The 27,786-nt window shown below is 44.8% G+C and overlaps 1 protein-coding gene across 1 annotated transcript; it reads right to left on the bottom strand.

Moving 5' to 3' along the window:
- Brap (BRCA1 associated protein) lies at positions 1–27,783 on the bottom strand. Its single transcript, XM_055605956.1, has 12 exons — positions 27,527–27,783; positions 26,153–26,314; positions 24,544–24,739; positions 22,646–22,835; positions 16,602–16,715; positions 13,526–13,674; positions 10,376–10,451; positions 9,737–9,875; positions 9,138–9,247; positions 5,847–5,936; positions 2,308–2,411; positions 1–465 (listed from the first exon to the last, which is right to left on the bottom strand). Exons 1-12 carry the CDS (start codon positions 27,606–27,608, stop codon positions 102–104), a joined length of 1,776 nt encoding a protein of 591 aa, XP_055461931.1. The 5' UTR covers positions 27,609–27,783; the 3' UTR covers positions 1–101.
- Positions 27,784–27,786: the final 3 nt, after the last annotated feature.

Genomic DNA, 27,786 nt, shown 5'->3' with positions numbered 1-27,786 from the left:
TTCGTCCTCAGGCGTACTTATTAGGGCCCACCCTCCCACTCAGCAAAGGTCCCAGCACACCCTGCGGTGACCAGGAAGTCTCAGGGACAAGTCTTGGAAGGTCACTTGCCCCTCTTGCTGCGGCCCTTCCTGGACTGCAGCTTTCCACCAGTTCCCGAGGAGGGAGGGTTGGGGGCTGAGGCCATGGCAATGTTGATCTGGCCCTCCTGGATCTCCTGCCTCGTCTCCGCAGGCAGGTGGCTGATCTGCTGCTGAGTCTCCAGATAGAACATGACGTCACGCAGCTGTTCCTGGATCTCGGTGATCTGCAGGTCTTTCTGGTCACAGGTCTCCTTCAGTAGCCTCTCCTCCTCCTTCAGCTTGTTCTGCAGCAGCAGCTGGTTGGCGCGCAGACACTTATTCAGCTCCTGCTCCTCCTGAAGCTCCGTGCTGAGTTTGGCCACTCTGGTGTTCAGCTGAGTACACCTTGAGCAAAAGAGGGAGACAGGCTGGTTTCATGGCTCCATGTCCCTTTCTGCTCCGGGACCTCAGAAGCCATTAGGGCAGGGCCTAATGAGCACAGCAGCAGCAGCTCTGTCAGAACATGACGAGGAAGTCACTAGGGAAGTGGCATTCTCTGAAACAAACATTCTGACCTCATGAGTTTGCTAAAGGAGGGAAAAGGGTCAAGAGTGGGGGTGCTCTGTCCTCAATGCTCACTCCTAAGTAGAGAATTACAAACTAAGACAATACAGGAGGTACCATTTTTATGTATCAGAATGCCAAAGAAGCCAGTTATGGTAGCTCCAGCCTGTAATCTTAGCACTCAGGAAGCTGACGCAGAAGCAATGTTTGAATTCAGGGCTAGTATAGGCTACAGCATGAGACTCCATCCCAAAAGACCAAACTGACGATTGGTTTTGTGGCACACATCTTTAATCCCAGCACCAGGAAGACAGAGCAGGTAGATCTCTGTGATTTCAAGGCCAGCCAGGTCTATATAGTGAGTTTAGGCCGGCCTGGGCTACAAAGTGAGACCCTGTCTCAAAAAAACAAAACAACAACAAAAACAAAACAAAACAGAACTAAGATGAAGAACAATAAATGAAGACATTCAGGTCTGACTTCTGGTCTGCACAGGCTCATCTTTGAACACACATACACAACACACACTCACAATTGGCAAGTTTTATATTACACAACTGTCCACAATTAAACATTAGGCCAGGTGTGGTGGCACAAGCCTTTACATCTCAGCAGAAGTAGGTGGCTCTCTGTGAGTTGGAGGCCAGCCTGGTCTAGATAATAAGACCCTGTCTCAAAAACAAAGTAACAAACAACATACATTAGAAACTCACTAGATGGTGGAGGAAAATGGATGCAAGGTTCATGGAAGACCTTTAAAACTATTTTTGTAACTTTCCTGTAAATCTATTTTTGAGAGAAACAACATTAAGATTCAAATATCCCCCTTAAAGTTCTTTTATCTAAGCCTGGCGGTGGTGGCACACACCTTTATTCTCAGCACACGGCAGACATTGATAGGGGGACCTCTGAGTTCTCTGGTCTACACAAAGAAACTCTGTCTCAAACGAACAAATATCTATTATACTGTATCTTCACAAAAACAATCTTGTCACTTCTATAGTATATGTAACTGAAACCAGTGAGGGAACCTTACCCTCTTCAGTGCTTGGGAAAAACCGAGGCCCTTCTGCATGCTGGGAAGGGCATGCCACTGAATCATAGGACAGCAATGGCCACCAGCAACAACTATGCTGCCCACTGCAGCAGCAGCAGCAGCAAGTATTCTTGTCATGCTGCTCATGGGCATTTTCCTCCACACTCAGCATCATTAGCCACTAGGTCCAGCCCAGGGGGAGCCTGTGACATTGGCTTTGGCAAAATCTCTTTCCTAACTGCCAGCTCTCTGCCAAGATGGCTCAGAAACTGCAGGCAGAAAGGAAAGCCATCTGCATATGGATTGCAAGAGAGTTTGGTGTTCCACATGGGACCAACCTCAAGTGGAATGCCAATGGCACCTTTTTTAAATTTTACATTTATTTCCTGTGTGTTTGTATACAAGTGTGCCATGTGTGGAGTTCAAGGACCATGTGTGGGAGTCTGTTCTTTTCTTTCACCACATGAGTCTTGGGATCGCACAGGTAGTGGCTTGGTGGCTAAGCCATCTTGCTCACCCCTAACTGCACAACGAGAAGTCACTGTGACATTTCTCTAGCCATAAAGAACATGCTGAAAGGAAGCGAAGGTGCTTCTGTGGAAAAGTCTGTTGGCATTCATGGCTGCTAAGAAGTAAGAGATACCTACTTTCTTTCCACGGACTGCTTTTCCTTCAGGAGGTCACTTAGCCTGAGCTCCAGGCTGTCGCACTTCTCGATGGTCTCTTTAAACTTGGTCTTCATGTTGTTAATCTGAAAGTTCAAGTGGACCAGGTCAGGCAGAGTCATGCAGTTTTGGGACAGTTCCTGCCACTGTCTTAATAACCAGGACCAACCAAACTCAGAAAGTCCAAATAAGCCGCTTGAAAGGAATTGTGACAGCAACAAAAATTGTGAGAAACTACGACAAATACATTTTTCTAGGCTAAACAAGGACTAGGAGCTGCTGGGTTCCCAGGGAAACTGCTGATGGACACCAAGAGCTATCGAAGAGCTAGGGTTGCACCTCCCACCCACAATCCCAGCACTCACAAGGCTGAGACAGGAGGATTGCCAAGAGTACTCTGGGGTACAGTGAATCTCAGGCCATTCTGGGCTACAGAGGGAGATCTTGTCTCAATAAACCAAAACATTCAAAAACAGAAGAAAAACAAAAGAAACCCATGAGACTGGTCTCTACAGATTTTCTGATGTGCTATGAGGCCTTAAGAATTGCATGTTTGGGCTAGAGAGATTACTTAGAGGTTAAAAAGCACTGGCTGCTCTTCCAGAGGTCCTGAGTTCAATTCCCAGCAACCACATGGTGGCTCCCAACCATCTATAATGAGATCTAGTAACCTCTTCTGGCGTGCAAGCATATATGCAGAAAGAACACTGTATATATAATAAATAAATAAATAAATCTTAAAAAAAAAAAAAAAGAATTGCATGTTTGCCTTGGGTCAATCTGTAAGTCAATGTACCTAACGAACTAATTCATATTTCAGAGATTTAGAAAGAACCTAAGTTCTGCATGATATTTAGGTCAGGCAAAAGCAGTCCTACCAAGAACCTGCCGGAGTCAAGTTAGGACTTGGGACCAACCCACAGGTGAAGAGCTGCAGAACTGGGAACTGCCTCAATTTCATATCTTAGAAACTGGGAGAAAAGGCAGGCACAGTGGCACACACCTGTAATCCCAGCACTCAGGGAGGCAGAGGCAGGCAGATCTCTGTGAGTTCAAGGCCAGCCTGGTGTACAAAGGGAGTCCAGGACAGCCAAGGCTACACAGAGAAACCCTGTCTCAAAAAACAAAACAACCACAACAAAAAAAGAAACTGAGAGAAGATGAGAGGAGCAGGGGAGGAGAAGATGAGAGGGGTAGGGAGGAGATGAGAGGAGTAGGGAGGTGGGAGGCCAGGTTGCTGCATCAGCATCCAGGAGCCCAGTGCACAAGCAGTCTTTATAGTCACTCCTCTCAATAAGCGATGCCACAGATCAATGAGCTTCTGAGGAAACAGACTCAGAACAAGCAATGATCCAAGGTCTGCCAGTTGCAGGGTTGGGGATCCTGTCCAGGACTAAGATTGGCCATAGTCAAGCTCTAAACCACTGTGAAACTCAAGACCAAAGCTTTATGTCCTGTGCTTGGGGTACATCTAACACCCACCACACTGGGATCACACTTTATCCTTTATTTCTTGCCTTGTTTTATCTATCTTTCCATCCACCTACCCACCTACCCATCTATCTGCCTGTCTGTCTGTTTATCTAATCTATTTTGGCTTTTTAAGACAGGGTTTGTCTGTGTAGTCCTAGCTGACCTGGAACTCACTCTGCAGACCAGGCTGGCTTTAAACTCACAGAGATCTGCCTGCTTCTGCCTCCAAAGTGCATGGATTAAAGTTTTGGGCCATCACTGCCTGGCAGAAAGAAATTATTTTTTAAGATTTATTTATTTCTACATATTTGCATGGATGACTGCATGACAAGAAGAGGGCATCAGATCCCATTATAGATGGTCATGAGCCACAACTTGGTTGCTGGGAATTGAACTCAGGACCTCTGGAAGAATACCCAGTGCTCTTAACCACTGAGCCATCTCTCCAGCACCAAAATAATTAAAAAAAAAAAAACAAAACAAAAACAAAACAAAACAAAACAAAAAACCAAGACCCTTCACATGGCTCTGTGTGACTGTGCCTACATCCCTGACAGGCTAGAATGAATTACACTGTATCATATCTACAAGTGGCCTACAGGTTCTGGGCTTGGCCTGTAATTGGCCCATCCACACAACCACTATAACTGTGTTATGAAGCCTACAAGTGAGAATCTGCCACTGTTCTCTACACGCTCTACTGCTTGGACAGCAGACAGTCACAAAAGGACACCAACGCACAAAAGGCTTGCATTAGCCATGAACTTATGGACAGATGCTATCTGTCATAAGAAACCAAAGGCATCCTTTTAAGTGCTACGAGCTTTTATCAGAAGCTGCCCTGGCCCCAGCTCATTTTGATTGGTAAGAAAGCATGTTCCTCTGGACTTCCCTTCCTCGGCCCTGATTTGCTTTTGCTGGCATGTCTTAGGGAATGTGGCTAATCTTACAAGGCAGAGAGGGTCCCGAGCTCATTTTGCAAGGGTCTGTGTGAAGCAATTTGGGTGGTCATGCTGGGTGAGCCACAAACAAACAAACAAACACCATTAGTGGGTCTGCAGTGGCCCACTACCCTGGATGTCTATAATATGAGTGACAGTGACCCTGCTCTGCTCTTGAATACCGGTTCAGGCTTTCTTCCCTGTGTGACAATCACACCCTATTCAGGATGAAAAGTCAAGTGTCCTCTAAGGTCTCTGCACTGGCACTTCTACTGTCTGGAAGGTTGTCAGAAGAATTTCATTGATGACTTTTAACTAAGGGTCATTTGAAAACCCATTCCTACTGTTGTTAGGGCCTAGGTAGGTAGGAATTAAGTTACTAGCTGGATCATTTACAAACTTAAGACTTCATTTACTGCTAAGAGAAGTAGTTGTTGGAGATATACACATTAAGCCCCAGTACTGAACATTTAGACATACAGTCAAACACTTATACACATAAAATTAAATCTTAAAAACAAAACAAAACAAACATGCTATGTAGCCTCAAACTTATGGGATTAAACAATCCTCCTGCCTCTACCTCCTGAGTACACAGAGCTATAGGCATAGGCCACCATGCATGGCACATTAATGGACCACTTAGTTAAAATGTGATAGCTGCAGTTCTGAATCAGTAGTTCTCAGGCTGACTACAGAAGCGCCACCATTCTGCCTAATTTATTTTCCTCAGTTTACAAAGCTGCAGAAGCACACCCAGCTTCCAAGGCCACTGTTCCCAAGTTGACATGCCAGAGGCTGACCCATGTTGCAAAACCTTCGCATACACTTCCATAGATTATGGGGTTTGCCTGGAGAAGTCCTGATTGAGGATACTGGGAGGAAGCAGTGGGCTGGACAGTCACTGAAGCACTGCCTGCCTGTTTTTATGTTCTTGTACAAACGCTTACGATCCCAGCTATCAAGACCCTTTAACTCTACAATTTCTTTTTAGAGACAAAACAATTCTCTCCCCATCATCACAAATCAAAGCGAAGATCCTCACAGTCCCTTTCACTCTCCCACCTGTCAGTCACCCTATGGCATTTTATTCACTAAGTCACTTACCTCCTCTGCTGTGTCCTTCTCTATGCGAACAATCTTGTTTTCCCAGTATATCCGCTGTGATTCCAGCTGGCTTGTTAGCAAGTATGAATACTAGAAACAGAAGAAGCACCCAGATGAGAGCTATCACCAACTCTGAAATTCAGTAACACTGACCCCTGTGACAGCCAATAGAAGTACTTCCAGAGTCAAGGTCTCCATGGGCATAGTGGTGCTCACATACTCACAACAAAACCAGATGAAATTAGAAAACAAACGCATCAAACAAACAAACAGAGCTGTGGGGCTATGATGGTGTATGCCTTTAATTCCAACACTTCAGGCCAGCCCGATCTATCTATCTAGTTTCAGGCCAGCCAGGGCTACAAAGACAGGCCTTATTCCAAGAAAGACAGAGAGAGAGAGACAGAGAGAGAAAGAAAGAGAGAGAGAGAGAGAGATGCAGAAAGAATAGACATGGTCTTGCTTGTTGTCCAGGCTGCTGCACACTTGAGGCATTGGCAACCTTCCAATCTTATCAACTGGGGCCTTCAGGCTTGTACTTCCATGTCAGGCTCATCAGAAAGTATTTTACATTCGGTTCAACTAAGGGCAACAGGTACTGGGCCAGAGGTAGAGAGTGGAGCTTGCAATCTAGCTGGGAAAAATGCAAGATTCCAAATTTATTTTTGTTTTTATAATGCTGTATATGTATCCTATTATTTTTTTAATTTTAATTCTGTGTATGGGGTTAGCATATGAACACGAATGCAAGTGCTCACAGAGGTCAGAGGCATCTGAATCCCCTGGAGCTGGGGTTACAGGCAGTTGTAAACTGATGTGGGTGCTGGGAATTGAACTCAGGTCTTTCAGAAGAGTAATATGTGCTCATAACCACCGAGCCATCTGTCCAGCCTGCTGTGTATGTATTCCATCCATGTATGTACGTGGGGAAGACAGAGTCAGCCTCACATGTCATTCCTAAGGCATGGTCTACTTCCGTTTTGAGACAAGGTCTCTCACTGGCCTAGAACTCAACAAGTAGACTAAGCTGCGTGGCCAGTGGGTCCATCTCCTTAGTGCTGGGCTACAAATTTGTACCACCACTTCCTTTTTTTTTTTTTGAGACAGGGTTTCTCTGTGTAAAACCCTGGCTGTCCTGAATTCACTTTGTAGACCAGGCTGGTCTTGAACTCACAGAACCCCACCTGCCTTTGCCTCCTTTGACTAACTGAGCTATCTTTCTAATATTTTCGTGACTGGTTTTGATACAGGGTCTCTTATTGCCCAGACTGGCCTCAACTGTCCAGGATGGTCCTGAGCTCTTGATCTTCTACCTGTACTTCTTCAGTGTAAATTCACACTTATACAAACTTATTCTGGTCCAGAATAAGACAATTGTAAGAATAGAGGCTTTGAATTTATGTAAAATTAAGGGCTAGAGGCATAGCTTAGTGATAAAAAGTGTGACCTTGACTATGTGAGACTCTGGTTTCTACACTCAACATCCCTCCCACTCTAACCAACTTCTGTATCTTGGCACCCTGGGGAAGAGTCCCAATCTCTGCACCCCTATTAGTAGCACTCATGAAAGTAGCACTGATGTGAAGGTTTACCCACAGAACCTCTGACTAGACTGTGAACTGTAACAATGAGGGCTGCATTTGGTCTCTGGATCTCCACTCTTACATGATGGCACAATCCATAGTACTGAATGGCCACAGTTAAGGAAGGATGGCGGGTCAGAGTAGGGCCTCTAGGACTTCTGGGAGTTGATGAGACTCTGAGGCTGTTGACAGACAAGTGACATGAACAGACACCTGTACTTGGATAAACCAGGATCAACACAGGGCCTCTTCATCTCAAAGAACAACAAAGATCCTGGTGTAGACACACTGAGATGGGGCCATGGGTGTTAAGACCTGTGGGCAAGGCCAGGTGTGGTGGCACATTAGCATGTCTTTAATCCCACCACTTGGGAGTTGGAAGCAAGCAAATCTCTCAAGTTCCAGAATAACCAGGGCCTGATAAAAGCTGGATAAATTTCTTAGCACTGAGGTATAACCCTGCCCCGACAAACTATTTCTTAAATATATAAAATGTTTATCTTATTAAGTGTTACTAAGCACCCTTATTAAGTGTTCATATGGAAGAGATACTTAGTCTAAAGATTTAATGTCAAGGGGATGATCGTTTCTGTCAATATAGTAATTTATTAAGAGCACAAGCCTTCCTGAAGGGCACTCTCTGAATCTTATCAGAGCTATAAAGTCTATAAATGAGAAGCACCCACATGTGGCTCATAACAGTCTATAACTCCAGTTCCATAGGATTTGAGGCCCACTTCTGGCCTCATCAGGCACCAAGCATGCACATGGTGCAGACACACATGCAAGCAAACTCATACACATATACACTCATATACATTAAAGAAAAAAATGAATCTCAAAATAGTCTACATTCAAATGAGCCAATTTCCAAAGTCCATTCCCTCTGAAAGTCAGGGGTGTGGGTTTGTTTTCCTGTTTGAAATTTTCTTTTTTTGAAATTTACATAAAATAGGACTCGTTCTGAAACATCCCCTTCATTAACATAAAATTTTGTGTGGGCATGGTGGCATGCTCCTGTCATTCCATCACCAGGGAAGTGAAGACAGGATAATCAAGACCCTGTCTTCAAGCCAAACCAAAGTAAACCCACATACACAACAGAACATCACCAATAAAACAAGAGACACCACAGGACTGCTCTGCACAGACAACAGTCTCTGGCAGACAGGATTCACTGCTTCCAAGAAAAATCTGACTATGCTAAATGTGTTGTTACTTCAAACATATAAACTCAAAAATGCCTTTAATTGAACAAGCCCCCAACTCAGAAAGTGAGTATGTTAAAGACACAACTATGCATAAATGGCTCTAGGGAAGAAAGGTGTTTCAGGATCCACTCTGACTCAGTCTATTCTATGTCCAGCTTCTGTGCAGACACCGACAGGAACATGCTGCCTTCTGGCTTTATGCTGCTTTGGAAGATGACCCGAATTGCCTTAACTAGTGACCCCGAATCCAAGATAACCAGGTACAACACACTGAAACAATAAGACAAAATAGTACCAACCATACAAGTAATACCACAGGATGGCTTAGACTTGCAAAAAAAAGAAACATTTTGGAGATTCTTCACAACAATGACAAGATTTCTAAAAAGTTTCCACAAAGGGCGGATAACAACATTAAAAGGTCAAAGCACCTTTCTTCAGAGAATGGAAAAAGGCAGCAAAAGCAGTTGCTAAGTGACAGCTAATAGCCATCTCACCTCTAACTGTAAGGCATCTATCTTCTCATCCTGGCAGGTGTCGCCCTCACACTCGTACTGAACGATCTTTCCATCCGTCTTGCTTGCAACCAGTCGATGGACATAATTATCTAAAGAAAGGAGGAGTCAGACAGAGGCGGCTTCTGAAAAATGAAAAGTTCTCTGTGTTCCCCCCAACCCAGACAGGGTCTCTCCGTATAGCCTTGGCTGTCCTGGAACTCAGGCTGGCCTCGAACTCAGAGATCCACCTGCCTCTGCATCCCAAGTGCTGAGATTAAAGGTGTGTGCCACCACTGCTACTGTCTGGCCAGTTCTCTACGCTTTCAACTCTGAAACATTTTTTTGTTTTTAGAAATCTAAATGATGCATGATTTTTCTTTAAAAATGGGTCAAATCACTTGAACTTTTAGAGAGTGAGAGTGGCAAGAACACACATGTAAAGTGTCTCTCTAACTCTCAGTCTGAGCGATCCCTAACCTGGTGCCCTCAGGAGCAACTGTGCAATCTTAGTCTGCCATAGCCATAAGGAGGACACCACTGCAAACTGTGAGGAGTTTCCACAGGAAAGAATGCAAGTCAGGAAACAGCCGTGCACTCACCTCCAGCATAGTCCCAGACCCGATGGTTGGTGAGCTGCATGGCGTATGTGTGCTGGGTCTCCTCAAAGTGCTTGTAAGCATGTCGACTAACATACCGTCCACATCCTATGTGGCCACATATTAAACAAATCCAGAGGTTCTGCCAAAAGGGGAGATCTAAATTGGTGATGTGGGTGGGGAAGCACATGACCTGTATCACATGGCTTGGAACAAAGACTGTGGCGCTTCTTCCATAGACTTTTGAATAAGAAGGTTCTAAAACACATCCTTCCTGACTGGTCAACCATCTCCCCTCCCTGGCTTCTGCAGGGCTCTAAGTACAGATTCACAAGTGACTGGTGGGCACCTCAGTCTTTTTTTTTTTTTTTTTTAAATTGTGTAGCCCAGGCTGGCCTCGAACTCGTGATCCTCCTGCCTCTGCCTCCTTCAGCAAATCCTACCAGTGTGCGCCACCACAACTGGCCACCTCAGTCTTTTAAGAGAATAATAGCAAATAAAAGTATGAAGAATCTGTGTGCTCACACATCTGAGTATAGACAAAAAGTAGTCAATCCTCAAAAGAGTCTAAGCTGCAGTGGGTACAAGAAAATCCCAGACCAATATAGCTGCTCTTTGTCCCTCCCCACCAGCATTACTTACTTCCTGGACACCACATTCAAAACACTTGTTTTCTTCCACTGGCTCTGGTGTCTGACAGTACCGGCAAACAGGACACCTATCCAGGACATGAAAGATAAGGCTGAGATTGTATATAGGCATTGAAACCTGGACTATAAACCTTCCCCTCTCTACACTCTCCTTTTCTTTCTTTTCTAAAATGTGTTTACTTAACCGAGACAGGATTTCACCCCACAGTCCTGGCTGGCCTGAACTCACTACGTGGATCAGGTTGATGTCAAACTCACAGAGAACCAGCTTGCCTCTGATCCCAAGTGTTGAGACTCAAGATGTGAGCTACCACACCCAGCCAATTATTTTTGTTGCTTTTTTGAGACGGGGGTCTCACTATGTAGCCTTGGTTGACCTGGAACTTGCTATGTAGACCAGGCCAGCCTCAAAAATCAGCCTGCCTCTGCTGGAATTAAATGCATTTGTAAGCATACCCTGTTCCCAGCCAATTTTTTTAAAAAAGGTTTATTTTTATTTGTATGTACATGCCCACCAAGGCCAGAAGAGGGCCTCAGATCCCCTGGAGCTGGAGTTACAAGTGGCTGTGAATAGCTCAAGTGTGGATTCTGGAAACTTAACCTGGGTCTTCTGCAAGAGCAGCCAGTGCACTTAACTGCTGAGCCACCCTCCAGACATACACATAACACTTTTTCCTCTCAGGTAGTCTACTCTGAAGATAATTTTTAACCCCTGATCATTCTGCCTCCACCTCCCATTTGTTAGTACTATAGGTGTGTGCCAGCACTTTCCAACTGGGGTAACCCTTTCCAATCACACTCAAGAGGAACTAATATTCTTTTATTTTTATTTTTTTTTGAGACAGGGTTTCTCTGTGTAGCCTTGTCTGTCCTTGCTTTGTAGACCAGGCTGGCCTTGAACTCAGAGAGATCTGTCTGCCTCTGCCTCAGCTTCCCCAAGTGCTGGGATTACAGACGTGTGCCCTGTGCCTGGCTGGTTTAATACTGGTTATCAATATATTTTTTTAAAATATATTTTGTTTGATGGATCAATGTGATGGAAAGTAGAATACAAATGTAGCTGACTAAACTGCCACCAAGAAAGTAAGCTCAAGGTGTAGTGAGCATCCATTCATTCTCAGTCCAGGTCACAAAGAGCACAGAAGAGGCACAAGTAGGCAGAAGGCCAAGTTCCTGAACTGGTAAGAAGGAAGCTCAAGGTCCACTGACTTTCTTTAGTACTGATGATGGGCAGGTACAGTGGTGCACACCTATAGGGCCAGTACTAAGGAGAGAGGCAGAGGACAGCATAAGCTCAAGGCTAGCCTCTGCTACTAAGTGCCAGAGTAGCCAAGCTTAACACAGGGAGGGCTTATTTTGGATCTTAAAGATTTATGTGCACATGTGTGTTCTTGAGTGTATTTTATGCACCATGTGAAACAGCGCATGTAGAGGCCAGAAGAGACCACTGATTCCCAGATATGGAGTTACAGCTGGTTGTGAGCTGTTCAGCACAGATACTAGGAACCAAAGCTGGGTCTCTGCAAGAGCAAGAAGTGCCCTTAACTGCTGAGGATCTCTCTAGTGCCCTTGTTAGCTTTTGAAATGGGTTTCACATAGACTAGAACAGCCTCAAGCTTTCTATGTAGCCAAGGATCACCTTGAATTTTGGGTCCTCCAGCCTCCAATTCCCTAGTATTGGGATGTACTGCCTGGTTTAGGCAGTGCTAGGAATGGAACCCGGGGCTTCCTGGTTAGAACTTGCCCAGCTCCTATGCTAGGCAAGAACTCACCAACTGAACTACAGCTCTAGACCTGAGATCTCGTTTCAAGTAAAACAACAAATAGGGGCTGAGTGGTAAGTGGAAGAACTGTACTTGGCAAGGAGGAAGGGAGAGGAGAGAAAGGAAAGAAGAAAGGAAGAGAAAGAGGAAAGGGGGAAAGGCAGAAAGGAACTGGGAAGCAGTGCTGGAAATGGCTGCTGGCTTAGGCAGAGTAGCTGCACAGGTAGACAGTGGCTTCCCGTTACTCTTCTGCCTGTGTGCTGGCTGTGCCAGAGACTAGACAGAAAAACAAAGCAATATTGAGCTCTAACTCTGACTAGGTCATGTTCTAGGATCTAGGAAAATATTCAAAACCAAGCTTCAGTAGCACACAATGAGTACATTTTGACATTCTACACCATCTATGAGAACAACACGGAACGACCGAAGCTCCTGCCGAAATCCAGCTGCTCTGCCTACCCGGGATTAAGGGCATGGCCACTATGCTTGAATTCAACCTCCCTTTATGTGGGGGTAGGACACTCTGTAGGCCAGCCTTAAACTCCCAACCCAAATTATGGAATTAAAGGTGTGGTCACTTCAATTCACTTCTGAATCAACCTACTTATTTAATCTGTGTGTGGAGGTCAAAGGACAGGTCTGTGGAACTGGTGCTATCTCCCTTCACTTATGTGACATCAAGTACCTTTATATAGTCATCTTGCCAGCCCTAAGCTTCAACAATTTCTTCTATCTTTGTCTTGTCTGTTTGTCTATCTATCTGTCTGTCTTTCTGTCTATCAATCAATCTATTTATTTTGAGACAGGGTTTCTTTATGTAGCCCTGACTGTCCTGGAAGTCACTTTGTAGACCAGGCTGGCCTCTCCTTCTTGAGTGCTAGACCTCTGGGTGCTAGAATTAGAAGCCTGCATCACCACCACCCGGCTCATTTTTTTCTTATGTGTCTGTGTTTGAATTCATATGCACATGTACGTGCCCACAGAGGCCAGAAAAGGATTTTTAAAGTCTTGGTATCTGAAGAATAATTTTGGACTGGAGAGATGGCCTAGTGGTAAGAGCTTTTTCTGCTCTTGGAGAAAAAGTACCTGGATTCCATTCCCAGCACCCACATGGCAGCTCACAACCACCTACTAACTCCAGTTCCAGGGGATATGCTGCGCTCTGGCATCCTGCGGCACCTGCATGCATGTGGTGTACATAAACTTACGCACACACTCACACCAATAAAAATAGAAACAGATGACAATTTCCACAAGACCTGAAAGAAATATTGAGGTCTCATCACTATTGAGATGGCAGCTTTGCAGAGTCAAAGACTAGCAGCTGATGGCTATTTTCAATTCTGGAAAGGGGTCATAAAGGGGACCCCTACACTCACGTGGTATCATCCCACCGCTGTAGACACTGGCTGTGGAAGCTGTGGTTGCATAGTGTGGTGAGGATGCCGTTCACAGACTCGTCCATTCGCTCCAGACACACAGTGCACTTGGGGAGCTCCGTCAGGTCCATCACAGGGAGGCTGGCGCCCTACAGGAAATATCTGGTTAAGCCCCAACCTTCATCCTTTAGCATCTTCTTCTTTAAACAAGAGACTTCCTGTTGCTTTTATTGTTCTTTTTTTGCAGCACCCACTCTAGACTAGGCTCACTTGGAACTCTCAGCAAGCCTCCTAACACAGCTCTGAAAAAACTAAGATCAGAGGTGTGGCCACATTTGGCATCTGCTTTTTCTTTTCTTTGAGATTCAACTTTTTAAATTTTTTTAAAAGATTTATTTATTTGCATGAATCCTCTGTCTGCTTGCACACCAGAAAGTTAATAGAGGGTATCAGACCACAGTACAGATGGTCATGAGCCACCATGTGGTTGCTGGGAATTGAACTCAGGATCTCTGGAAGAGCAGCCAGTGCTCTTAACTGCTGAGGCATCTCTCCAGCTCTCAATTTTAAAATTTTTTATATGTATTGGTGTTTTGCCTGCATTCATGTCTGGGTACCACATATGTGCAATGACCATGAGGTCCAGAAGAGGGGAATAGATCCCCTAGAATTGGGAATTAACAGTGGGTTATGAGACATCTTGTGGGTGCTAGGAACTGAACCCAGGTCTTCCACAGAGCTGCCAAAGATATTAACTGCTGATCCATCTCTCCAGAACCCCACCTCCTTTAAAATCCTGCTTTTTGTTTGTCTGTTTTGGAGGTAGAGTTTGTTAACTCAGGCAGACCTCAAACTTTTGAAGTAGTTGAAGAAGGCCTTGATGGTCTAATCCTCTTGCCACCACCTTTAAAAAAAAAATTTTTTTTGGGGGGGGGGTCCTTTTTTTTTTTTGAGACAGTGTTTATTTCTGTAATAAGCCCTGCTTGTCCTAGACTTGCTCTGTAGACCAGGCCTCAAACTCACAGAGATCTGCCTGCCTCTGCCACCATGTGCTGCCCACCTTTTTAATTCTTAAAAATTAATTTTTATATGTCTATGTCTGAGTGTATGTGTGTGTTCCATGTGCATGCAGGAATATCTATGATGCCTATGAATATCTGAAGAAGACACTGGATCCTCTGGAACTGGAGTCACAGGACATTATGAGGTGCCATGTGGGTGCTGAAAACCTGACCTGTGTAAGCACTCCTAAATGCTGAGCCATCTCTTCAGCCCCTAGCTCTACCTCTTTAATGCTCAGATTCTAGTCCTCCATCATTGTAGCCAGCTTTTGGGTCTAGCGTAAATCTTGTCAAATTACATTTTTGTGGGCTGAGTGGTGGTGGTACACACCTTTAATCACAGTACTCAAGAGACAGAGGCAGGTGGATCTCTTGATGAGTTACAGGCCAGCCTGATATACAGAGTGAGCTCCAAAACAGCCAAGGGTACACAAAGAAACCCTGTCTCAAAAAAAACAAAAGAAAAATGGAGACTATGTGTGCTAGTATATGTATATATAGCATGTACCTACATACATGTGGAAAGAACACAACTTTCGGGAGTTGGTTCTCTCCTTAATCAGGTGGGCCCTGTGGAATAAACTGAGGCCAGCAGGCTTTGTGGTGGCAAACAACTTTATCTGCTGAGTTTGTGAAACCATGGCTGTCCTGGAACTCACTTTGTAGACCAGATACTAGACTGGAACTCACAGAGGTCTACCTTCCTCTGCCTCAAGTGCTAGGATTAAAGGCATTAGAGAACCTGCTTCTTATGTCTCCTTGAAAAAGAAGGAACTCGAAAATCAACACGGAGACCCTCTGGCTTCCAGAGCAGAACCTATAAACAACCAAGTGAGCCAGTACTTCAGGCCAGCTCCAGGGAGCTGTCCTGCTGCAGATGAGAGCCAGAACAAGTGGATAGCAAGCCTGGACCCCAGCCTTCGGGAGGCAGAGACAGGAGGATCTCTGTGAGTTCAAGGCCACCCTGCTCTACACAGTAAATTCTAGGATAGCCAGGGCTACACAGTGAGATCCTGCCTCAAAAAAAGAAAACAAAAAGTTGAGCATGGTGGAGACCACCTTTATTCCTAGCACTAGGAGACCGAGGCAGGTGGATTTCTTTGAGTTCCAGTTAGCCTGGTCTACACATTGAGTTTCTAGATAGCCACAGCTACACAGAAAAACCTAAAAAAAGCTAGAAAGGAGATTAGGGCTAACAGTTTGAAGAAAAATGCTTCTTTCTGCTCCAAACAATACTCCATTGTTCTGGGTTTCAACAATGCAGTCTTCTCCTTACTTTGATTTGGGGGCAGGGTCTTGTTACATAGCCTAGGCTGACCTCCAACTCACCAGTTTCTATTCTCTGCCTCCTGAGTGCTGGGGTCACATGCATGTACCACCATACCTGTTTTCTACATTTTTTTAAAAAAGATTTTACTTATTATGTATACAGTGTTCTGCCTGCATGTATGCCTGCATGCCAGAAGGGGGCACAAGATCTCATTATAGATGGCTGTGAGCCACCATGTGATTGCTGGGAATTGAACTTAGGACCTCTGGAAGAGCTGGCAGTGTTCTTAATCTCTGAGCTGTCTCTCCAGCACCCTGTTTTCTACATTTTAAAAAAAGGGTATAATTTGCCATTTTGTTTTTTTAAAGCAGGGCCTTGCAATGTAGTACAGGTTAGCTTTGAACTTGCCATGCCACCTGTGAATTCATCCACTCCCACCCCGTAGCCTAGCTGGAAAGAGTCTCCATTTTAAACTCTGGCTTTCAGCAAAATCACACCAACTATTCCATCACCACCAAGCTTCACCATCCAATTTGTCAATATCCCATCAGCCCAAAGTAACCTCCACACTGTTAGCTGGCCCTCCCTGTTCCACTTTTCTCTGAGACCCCAGAACCTGTCTTTTGTCTTTACCCTCAATCTCCACAGTAAGGCCTATTTTGGATGTTTCTGCAAGCATCTTGACATTCAATTCTATACCAGTCGGCAACATTTCTCTTCAGACATAAGAAGTCTTCACACTTACATCTTCAGATTTCAGCACTTCAGCCCTTTCCACATATACCAGCTGGCAAACATCATCTTCAATTGAGTTGAACTGGCGGCCATTGCATGCCATGTAGAAACTATCCGCATCAGCCTGTGCACACCATTGGGAGAGGCAAAAAGAAAGGCTGGTCAAGGAAGCTACCCTTCCCGCTCCCACATCCCACATGTTTACAGTCAGAAGAAGAGGCAAGCACTAGGCACTGCATGCCCTGAGCCATCAAGTCAGCAGACTCTGCAGCGCAGTGTTCAGGCTGCTGAGAGGTTTGGCTTACACGGCAGAAGGCGTTGCAGTGTGCTGAGCAAGAGCTGTGTACTGCAAAAATTCAACCTGCTACCACCAGCAAACTCCTGGATAGTTCTTTCCCCCTAGTCATTGTTTTTGTGGTGGTTTAGAGGAGACACTTCTGGCAGTACATGCCTTTAATCCCAGCACTTGGGAGACAGGCAGGCAGATCTCTGAGTTTGGGACCAGCACGGTCTATACAGTTAGTTCCAGGATAGTCAGGAATACACAGAGAAACCCTGTCCTGAAACATAAAACAAAAAGAAACAAAATAAAACCAAATTTAAAAACTAGCATCCGTGTTAATGTATAAGGACCAGTATGGATGAAAACCCAGATCCTCTTCAGTAAACTGAATAAGCACCCCACTAGGAAGGTCCAATACCACAAGTCAGGATTCCTAGTGCAGGTCGAGGTATCTAAGACTGGGGCTTGAGAGATGGCTCAACTGTTAAGAGCACTGGCTGCTCTTACCAGGGTCCAGGGTTTAGTTCCCCACATGGCTGTTCAAAACCAAGACTAACCAGCCTTTAGCATAACAAGCTGTGCTCTCTCATGGTGGAGGCTGGATGCACTAGAGATATAAAGAGTAAAGGCAAATCAAACCCTGGCTCAGGCTTAGTGGAGAGCAACAAGACAACTCCAGTGTTTAAACTCAGTTTTTCACAGCAGCAGGGGGCTGAGGCCTAGACTTCACTCCCATAGGGGCATTAGCCCAAACATAGGAAACTGCCTGCTTCAGCCCTACTAATGCTGACAAGCTGCTTGGGGGATGAGGGCAGCTTCCTCAAAAACAAAACAACTGCACTGTTGACTTCCACCACCAGATTCAAGGCTGTTCTACCAAACCTGGCTCTCCTTTTCAGGGGCTCAATCTCACAAGGACCACAAGTCTCTTGAACAGTTTTTAATTCCACTCCAATGATGTAATCTCACAGATTTTTAATTTATTTTTATTTTATATGTAAGGGTGTTTTGCCTATATGTATGTGTACCACATGCATGCAGTGCCTATGGAGGCCAAAAGACATTTGATCCCCAGTAACTGTAGTTACAGCCAGTCATAAGCTGCCTTATTGTTGCCAGAGACTGAACTCAGAACCATTCCAAGAGCAGCCAGCACTCTTAGAGGCTGAGCTATCTCTCCAGCCTCACGATTTGGATTTTTGGTTATTTATGCTTTCTTCATATAAGCCAGTGAACTGAGCTCTGAGAAAGGCAGTCAATTCTGATGTTGTTTTACTGAAGGGGCAGTGAACTTTAAGTTCAATCTGTAAAGCTGGCTGTGGGACAACTCTCCCCATCTCCCAGGGTTACTGGAGACACTATTGGATGAGGCTGTGGTGCTCACTGAGGGAGCAGCTAGGCTAGGAGGAGGCTAGGCTCATCTTCTACAGAAGGCACTGACTACAGCTGCTGGAAAGGTAGAGGCCTTTTTGGATCAGGAGCTGTCTAAGTGCTCACCAAATGACAGAACTCATCACAGAAAGGATAAGCAAAAGACCCAACTCATTATTCTATTCTTGAGGGAACTGTTCATCTACACCAAAGAAATGTACTTTTAAGGCTGGCAAGATGGCTCAGCAGTGCTCACCATCAAGCCTGACAACATGAGTTCAATTCCTGCAACCCAGATGGTAGAGCAACGTCTGCAATCTATAATCTCATCTGCACGTGAACACTGTGGCATGCTCTCAAACACGCACACGCTCATGTGTGCAAGCACAAACACACACATGCACACACCCCAATGCAATGAAAACCTATAAACAGGTGCTAAAGAGATGGCTCCACAGTTAAGAGCACATACTGATCTTCCAGAGGACCTGAGCCATCCCCAGCACCATAACCAGACGACCCACAACCAGCTGTAACTTCAGAAAATCCTCTTCTGGTCTTTGTAGGTACCGTATACATATGGCAAACATATGTACACATAAAATTTAAAAATCTGTCTCTTTATCCTCTTTACAATGTAGGTATTAAAACTGCAGGCTAGAACCAGAAGGTGCTGGCACACCCTTTTAACCCCAGCACTAGGGAGGCAGAGGCAGGTGGATCTCTGAGAGTCTGAGGCCAGCCTGGTCTACACAGTGACAGCCAGGGCTACCTAGAGAGAGACTGTCTCAAACAAAACGAAAACTCTACACTGTTAAAATGCTGCATAGGGCTGGGTGCAATGCCAGTGCAGGGGAAGCTGAAGAAGACAGAAGAGAGTCTGAGGGCAGCCGGAGTGGTGACACACACAACTGGCAGAACTCTCCTAGTTCAAGGCCAGACCTGAGTTCCAGGATAGTGATGACTACACAGTAACCCTGTCTCAAAAAGACAAACAAGGAAATGAAGTGTTTGAGTGCAGGGGCTGGAGACATGGCTCAGCAGTAAAGAGCACTTGGTCTTGCAGAGGACCCAGGTTCAATTCCCAGCACCTGCATGGTGGTTCACAACCACCCTTAACTCCAGCTCCAGGGGATCAGATGCCCTCTTCTAAGCTCCAAGGATGATGCACACATGGTATAAGACATACATGCAGGCAAAAGATTCATACATAGAAAATTAAACAACTAAATCTAAGACAATTTTTTTTTTTTAAAAGTTTGAGGTCAGGGAACCTTGTCTCAAAAGAAGACAAAATGTTAGAATTGTATATAACCAAAAAATTTAAAGAATCCAACTTTTGGTTTTTGCTGTTTGTACTTTTGTAATTGTACTTCAGAGGAATTCAGAAAAAGGCCAACCCATTATGATCAGGGCTTCCTCTTCCTCACTGACACAGTGACTAGCTGCAGGGCTCAGAATGTACGTTGTCCTCCCCCCACACCCCTGGGGTTTCTCTGTGCAGCCTTGATTGTCCTAGAACTCACTCTGTAGACCAGGCTGTAGACCAAACTCAGAGATTCACCTGCCACTGCCTCTCGAGTACTGGGATAAAAGACGTGCATCACCACTGCCCAGCTGTGTTTTCACTTTTAAAAAGACCAGAGTGCTAGGCAGTCCTAACTAAGCACAACAGGGAGAAAGCCCACCACACTGTTGAGTGGTCACCTGTCCTGCACATTTTTGTTTTCATATCTTGATGACATAAATTTCTTCCTCTAAGACTGAATTTCCTGAAGGTCATATGATCCATGAACCTCCAATGAAAGCTAAGAGAACAGAGGCTAGCTAGATGGTGCAGAGGGCAGAGGCACTTGCCACCAAGCGTGACAGCCTAGTTTGATTCCTGAAACCCACATGGTAGGAGAGAAGTGACTGTGGCCAACATACATACACAAAAAGTAAACAGAGCAGCAGCAGGGCCAACAGAAATGATAAACTATTTAGAAGACTTCTGAGTCCTCATGAAAAACTCCCCTGTGAGGATCAGGGGAGCGAGCACATGACAGCTGCCTGTATATGGACTCAAGCTACAACCTTCACATGACACTTCAGATCTAACTTTGGGAAGTGACTAGTTGGATCCTATTCACACCTGTTCTGTGTGTATTTGCGGAGTTCTAAGAGCATACAGTTGTTAATTTGACTTTACAAAGTTCCCTACCACTGGGAAAATTAAGAACGTGTGTCAAGAGCTAGAAAGATGACTCAGTGGTTAACAGCACTGGCGGCTCTTTCAGAGGTCCCAGGGTTAGTTCAACAACGCAGGGCTCACAACCATTTGCAACTCATGCTCCGGAGGAATGTGATGTCCTCTTCTGGCCCCCATGGACCCTGCACACAAGTGGTGCACAGACATACATGCAGGCAAAATACCTACACATATAAAATTAAAATGTTTTGTTTTGTTTGCGACAGGTCTCTCTACTTAGCCCTGGCTGTCCTGGAACTCACTAAGTAGAGCAGGCTGTCCTCAGACTCACAGAGACCCCTCTGCCTTTGCTCCCTGAGGGCTAGGATTAAAGGTATAAACCACCACATCCCACAAAATAAGCCCAGACATGGTTTCTCTGTGTCATCCTGGTGGTCCTAAAACTCACTCTACAGACCAGGCTGTCCTTGAACTTCCCAGCCAATGTAGTTAAATTTCAATGGACAAATATCACAGGATATAAAAACACAACCAAAGCCTGACTCAAGCCGAAGCTGGAACAGCTCCTTGGCAACATGAGTAGTAGTAAAGCTCACTTCACTTTTATGTTCATACACACACACAGCTCTTACGAAGCAATATGCTATAAAGCAGGATATGAAAGAGACAATGACAAAACCTTCTTAATTGAAAACTGCACAAGCATTTTCAGGTCTAAGAACATCACTGTTCTTTCAGGGCATCTGCCTCTCTGTAATGTCAACCATTCTTAACACTTCAGTATTAGACCAATCAACATCAATATTTAAAAACCAAACCAAAACAAAACAAAACAAAAAAACCCTCTAGAGCCAGTTGTGGTAGCACATGCCTTTGATCCCAGCACTCAGAGGCAGAGGCAGGTGGATTTCTGTGAATTCAAGGTCAGCCTGCTTTACAGATCGGGTTCCAGGACAGCTAATACTACACAGACCTTGTCTCAAAAAACAACAAAACCAATAACAACAACAAAAACCAAGGAGAGAATGAAAAAAAAAGAACCTAGGAAAGCAGAGATGGCTAGGTAGTAAAGATAGTATAGAGGGTTTTGTTTCCAGCACCCAAGTAGGGCAGCCTGTACTCCAGCTCCAGGGGATATGACACACTCTTCTGGCCTCCATGGACACTGCACTCAAAGAGCATCTTGTGAACAGAGAATGAAGGAAGTGGGGACAATGACAAATAGTACAGTGACACCGACTGCAGAAGTGCTGAGGCTCTAAGTTACTGGACTAATTACCACTGGAAAAGCAAATGCCACACTGGATTTCACACCCAATCTGATACATAGAAACCATGAGTCAGTTGTGGTGGTTCAGGTCTGTCATCAAGCTACATGGGAGACTGATACATGAGATCACAAGTTCAATGCCTATTTGCGCTACTAGGTGAGACCAAAGGCAGCCTGGGCAACTTAGTGAGACCCTGTCAAAAATAGTAAAAAAAAAAAAAAAAAAAAAAAAAAAGAAGCCGGGCGCAGTGGCGCATGCCTAGAATTCCAGCGCTCCAGGAGGCAGAGGTAGGCAGATATCTGTGAGTTCGAGGTCAGCTCAGACTACGCAGAAAAACCTTGTCTCAGGAAAAAAAAAATAAAAACAAAAAACAAACAACAACAAAAATAAACAAAATGAAAAATAAATAAAATATAAAAAAGTAAAAAAAAGGGCTGGGGACATAGTTAGTAGCAGAGCATTTACCTAGCATGTGTGAGGTGTTGGGACTAATCTCCATAACCACAAAAATTAACAATAAAAATAAATTAATTTTTTTTAAATTATGGGAGTACAGGCAATTGGAACAATGGATAATGCCTTTAATAAAGATCAGAAGATTCCAGGTTCAACTCATGGCTGGCTTGGTCATCTTAGTTTTTATTTTTGTTGGGTGTGGTAGTATATACCTCCAGTCCCAACACTTGGGAGGCAAGACAGATCTCTTGAGTTCCAGGCCAGCCTGGTCTTTAATGCAAGTACCAAGCCAGCCAGGTGAGACCCTATTAAAAAAAAAAAATGCCACTATAATTGTATTTCTAATAGCTATGGGCCACAACCACAGTGACTGCACCCTAGAGGCCATGTAATGTATTTCGGGCATAAACCACACACAACTGGTATCACAATTTCTCTTAGCATGTCTGTGGCAGAGAAAAATCTAGCATCTTAACTTTTACCTGTACACTGAACTTGATCAGCACCATATACTGATTTGGAGTAGAGTCTCTGATGATTTTCATTTGTTCAATTACATCATTGAATGGGGCAACAAACTTCATGAGGTCATGACTGGTCATGGTGGCAGGGACGGTGAGGACACACAGCATGGCACTGCGTCGCACGTCTTCTTTTAAGGAGGTCATCTTACTAAGAGGAAGACAATAAGACCATCTTGAAGAGTTTGAAGAAAACCAACCAAATAATTCTTTTGTCCAAGAAGATATAAAATATAAAATGGCTAATAGTTCACAAATTAACTTAAACAGCTTGTGAGTTTACTTGAAAACATATACTTATACCTACTCCTGAATCCTCCTCCACGTGTCTGCAGTACACTTTAAGGCAAGCTTTAGTCCACAGTCCACATTGCCCCACCAGTTTTCAATATCTAAAACAATCTTCCACATAATGTATTTTAATTGCATTCACCCCGTTCAGTTCCTCTTCAGAATTTTCAATCTTGACATAAACGGTTGTTAAACTATCCTAGCCAGACCCAATATTTTATTCTCCTTTTTATGTGTATGAGTGTTTGCCTACGTATATGTCTCTGTACTACCTGGTGCTTAGAAGAGGACATGGATCCCCCGGAACAACAATTAAAGATGGTTGCGAGCCATGTTATGGGTGCTGGGAACTGAACCCAGGTCTTCTGTAAAAGCAGCAAGTGCTCTTAACCTCTGAGCCATCTTTCCAGGCTTGTGTTTTAGTCTCTTTAATTTTTGTTTCTTTTTCTTTCTTTTTTTTTTTTTTTTAATTTTCTAAATGCTTTCTTTTTTGTTTGAATTCTGAGCCACGGTCTGAGCCACTATTAAACTTCCACAGGCAGCCTCTAAAGGCAGTAGGGAACTAAATCCTGAACTCTCAGATTCAGGGTCAGAAGCCTTATCAATTGAGCTATCCAAGGCTCCTTTAATTTTTGAATAATAATCTACTGTTGAAAAACTATGAGGCACAGCGCTACTGTGAAGTTGTCTTAAGAGCTGTAAATCTATGTCGGAATTCTAAACTCGGAAGATATGACTGAAGATTACAAAAAGTGCTATGGAGTTAACAGCTGGGAAAGAGAGAGAAAAAACTTCTACAACGCAATTTGCTTTTCATACGCTGAAAACTGACATGACAGCTAGGATCCAAAATGGCTACCTGATGACTGGCTGTTTTTCAGTGTCCCAAGAGGGGCATGGAAAACAAGTTAGGGCAAGAATAGTTGTTGAGACATCAACCAGTTATGCTATCCAGGAGCTGAAGATCCAACTGGTAGGTTATCTGTCTAAATGCTTCCTTTCCTTGGGCTTCCAGAAGAAAGGTTTTATTTATTTGTTTGTTTTAAAATACAGGGAAAAACTGAAAAAATCCAGACCAACTGGTTAATATCTTTACAGGAATATCTCTGAGTTCCATGCCAGCCAGGGCTATACAGTGAGACCTTGTTCCAAACAAAACAAAACAAAACACACACACCTCAAAACAAAGTAAAAAAACAAAGTCATCAAAAGAGGTATTCTAATTAAAATTGCCTGGCTTTGCAGCTTTGGTATTGTTGTGGTATGCACATGAACATGTGATACTTTGGCTCATTCTGTTTGCAATTCCCCAATCAATATCCACACTTAACAGCTAAAAGAATATTTTCCGAAGCATTTAAGTACAGTACACATTTATTTTTGAGTAGGGAAAGCTTTGGCCCAGTCAGCACTACCTAATGCAAAGCATTTCAGAACTCTCTAGTCCATAGTACCTGATGACAGTATGCTGTCAAAGTTTTAGCTGTCGACCTCACTTCAGGCCCACAGTGTTTCCTAAACACTCAAATCAAAATCAGAGCAGTCTGCAAAAAAAGAGCTTTTCTTACTTTGTCTTATACAGGTGCATGATGCCATGGACGATTTCAACAGAGGGATTGCCACTGAAGAAGGAAATCTGGTCTGGGAGCTGTTTGGATGGAGAGTCTGGGGCCGTGTTCACAGACTCATTCTGCTCTCTACTTCTTTGGGCAGAGAGGGGGGCTGCTGAAGATTTCTTTTCTTCCACTGTGTCTCTCAACTCATCTTACAAAAGTAAAAATTAGCAGATCACAACAGCTGCAAATATGCTGAAGGTGACTAATAAAGTTAGAATTCCAAGCTAGAACAGTAAACTATGACAGAGAAACTATAGTGTATTGCAATAAGAACCATTCATGCTAGGTATGATGGCTCATGCTATAATCCCAACACTAGAAAGCTGAAGTGGGAGAGCTATTGTTGTAGGCTACAGCAAGAGACTCTGTCACAAAAAACAAAAACAAAAACAAAAACATATGGGAAGAACTGCTAAGTTTGGGAACATCTTAAATTTAAAGCTCTCTCTGCTTAAAAACATCTCATACTCTCGTAAAAACAAACAAACAAACAAAAAACTCTTTTAACATCCTCAAAACCCAAGAAGGGCTCCTCCCACATCAAGCAGCACCCCAACGCAAGCTGGTAAACATTTGCCACATACTCCTCAGTGAGACAATCAGGGCTCTCTGAAAACTAGACCTTCCAGTTCTCATCACACCTACGTTGAAGATGCAGAGTGCATCCATTTCCTTAGCCATGAGGCCAGCAGGGCAGGGAGGCCACAGCTGGCTTACCTGGATGTACTGCCCATCTGGGGCCCAGTTAGTGGTAATGAGCACTCCCACCAGAGTTAAGAATCTACTTTGTTGGTTAAGAGCACTGGCTGCTCTTCCAAAGAATCTGGGTTCAATTCCCAGCACCCACAAGGCAAGGCAGCTCACAACTGTCCATAACGCCAGTTCCAAGAAATCTGACACCCATATACACATATATAAGCAGGAAGAATACCAATGTACATAAAATAAAAATTAACTAATTAAAAAAGAATCCACTTTGTTAAAAATCAAGCAATCCTTATTATTCTTTTGAAAGAGGATCTTCTTATGTTATCTATTTCCAAACTCCAGGGCTTAAATACATAACCCTTTTGCCTCAGCCCACTGAGTGACTGGGACAAAAGGCAGGTACCTCGGCACCCAATTTTATTTAGAAAAAAAAAATAAAGGCAATGAAACATGGCTTCTCAAAATCATGTAAAGCACACAAGTGGTGAAAAAAAAGTATGCTGGAGTAGGGCTCAGCTGGTAGAGTGCTAGCTGACATACATGCGCCCAGCACCACATGAACTGCATGTAGTGGTGTGTACACACAATCCCAACACTCAGGAGGTGAAGGTAGAAGGATTAGAAGTTCAAGGTCATCCTTGGCTTCATACCATGTTTGAGGTCAGTCTGGGATAAATAAGATCGTCTCTCAGATAAGCGAGTTTAAAAAAAAAAGCCAGAGGTAAACCTCATGATCCAAAAAAAAAAAAAAACCCAACAACCACACACAAAGTGCACACGCACGCGCGCGCGCGCACACACACAAAGCCGGGGGCTCAGTACAAAAGCAAGGCCAGGCTTCCTGAGGGCATACCTGTGCCAGCCTTCATGGTTTCAATAATCACATCGGTCATTTCCCGACGGCCAAGGTGTTGGTGGATGACTGCTGCTTTCTCTCCTGGTGACTTCCCTTCTAGACAGGCGACAGCTGATGCCAGTGTCTTCTTTTTGATCTCCTCATCGGACATCTCCCCAGCTGAAGAACACATGAAAGATTAATACCTGATGACAGAACAAATTGCCCTTACTTCTCAGCAGTCCAATCAATAGGTTTCCTCCCCCCCAAATGGGTAAGGCGTCCTTGCAGTGAGTGTCTGCCTCAGTCCCTCTAGGTCTCCTACAGCGGCACACATAAAACAGTCAGACAGTGTCCATCCCAATGGTGTCCAAAACATGGGGCTGTTCTAGTGAACTTTAAACAAACCTCCAGGAATAAAAACCTTCCAGAACGTTCCACAGCGATCATATCCAGACGAACTACCATGAGAAACTTTGTGCCTATGTTGCGGCCAAAATATAAGTGTCATGAATAAACGGTGTTTCAAAAACCCCGAGCTGTGACTTAGACAACCTTAAATCAGCTCTGAGGCAGACCCGGGCTTGTCCTGCCCAGCCCTCACCCCACCACTCTAGCACACAGCTCTCAGTCTATCTTTGTTGCATAAATGTCTTCATGACTGGGCCCAAGAAGATACCTAGTGCCAACGCAGTTGACTTTCAGAACTAGGGGTCACTTTGAGTCCTTGAAAACTGCATATAACCTTGAAATAAATCACACTCAAGGGACAACAATCTTCCACTGTAGCTCCAAAGGCTGGACTCACCGAGTATCCCTTGAAGACACTTCCAAGAACAAGCACCAGCCCCGCTCACCAACTGAGTTAAGTGTTCCTCTCTTCCATCAACTTATCGGATTTATTAGTCCGTATGCCACAAATTAGACATCACGTCTGATTCTTGGCATGACAAAGGTCTGACAGACACCAAGCAATCACCCTCCCCCCCACCTTTTCTGTTTGTTTGTTTAGACAAACCTGCTTAGACAGGTTTCCCTGTAACTCTGACTGCCTCCACCTCAGGAGTCTCAATGTTATCAGGTAATGTTGTGACGATCAAGAGAGAGTGGAAGCCCCATGGCCCACTGTGGAAGCCTGTGACCGGTGGTGAAGACGTCAGATTCTCGGGCCCAGCTGGGTTAGAACCGGTTTCCAGCCACTCACACCTGACTTTGGGCAAATCATTTAGGCACTGGCTTGTCTGCCAGTTTGGAAAAGGTGCATAGCATCCCCCACCACAGGCCGCGCTTTCTCGCAGCGAGGTCGACGACAAGCAGAGGCACCTGGCAGCCCGGGGGCGGGTGGAGCGAGGGCAGCCGACCCGCCGGCCCTGCGCGAGGCCGCGGACTCACCGGCGGCACTGAAGCCGAAGTCAGCGGGGACCGGCGAGTGACCCGCGAGCTCCAGTCGGATGACCACCAGGGACACACTCATAGGACAGGCGCTGGTCGGCGTGGGCCCCAGCGGGCTCGGGGAAGGCTGCGGGCCGAGCCCAGAGGCCGAGCGGCCCGCGGTCGGCAGCGCCGCCACCGCCTCAGAGCCGCGGCCGCCGCCTCAGCAGCGGCAGCCCTCTCGCGCAGACGGCCGAGCCACAACAAGCTCCACTTCCGCC

This window comes from Psammomys obesus, unplaced genomic scaffold (genome assembly GCF_907164565.1).
Source record: "Psammomys obesus unplaced genomic scaffold, mPsaObe1.curated_primary_1811, whole genome shotgun sequence".
Classification (NCBI taxonomy): Eukaryota; Metazoa; Chordata; class Mammalia; order Rodentia; family Muridae; genus Psammomys; species Psammomys obesus.
The sequence above is the reverse complement of the archived record's forward strand: the minus strand, read 5'-3'. Positions and strand labels throughout refer to the sequence as shown.

What these genes read in the sequence shown, in the direction of transcription:
- Brap (XM_055605956.1), bottom strand. Translation starts at nt 27,608, where the DNA reads ATGAGTGTGTCCCTGGTGGTCATCCGACTGGAGCTCGCGGGTCACTCG. An exon ending in ATGCACCTGTATAAGACAAA is followed by an intron (nt 22,836 to 24,543) that starts GTAAGAAAAGCT and finishes TCTTCCTCTTAG; the next exon opens with TAAGATGACCTCCTTAAAAG. An exon ending in TGATCAAGTTCAGTGTACAG is followed by an intron (nt 16,716 to 22,645) that starts GTAAAAGTTAAG and finishes TGGTGTGCACAG; the next exon opens with GCTGATGCGGATAGTTTCTA.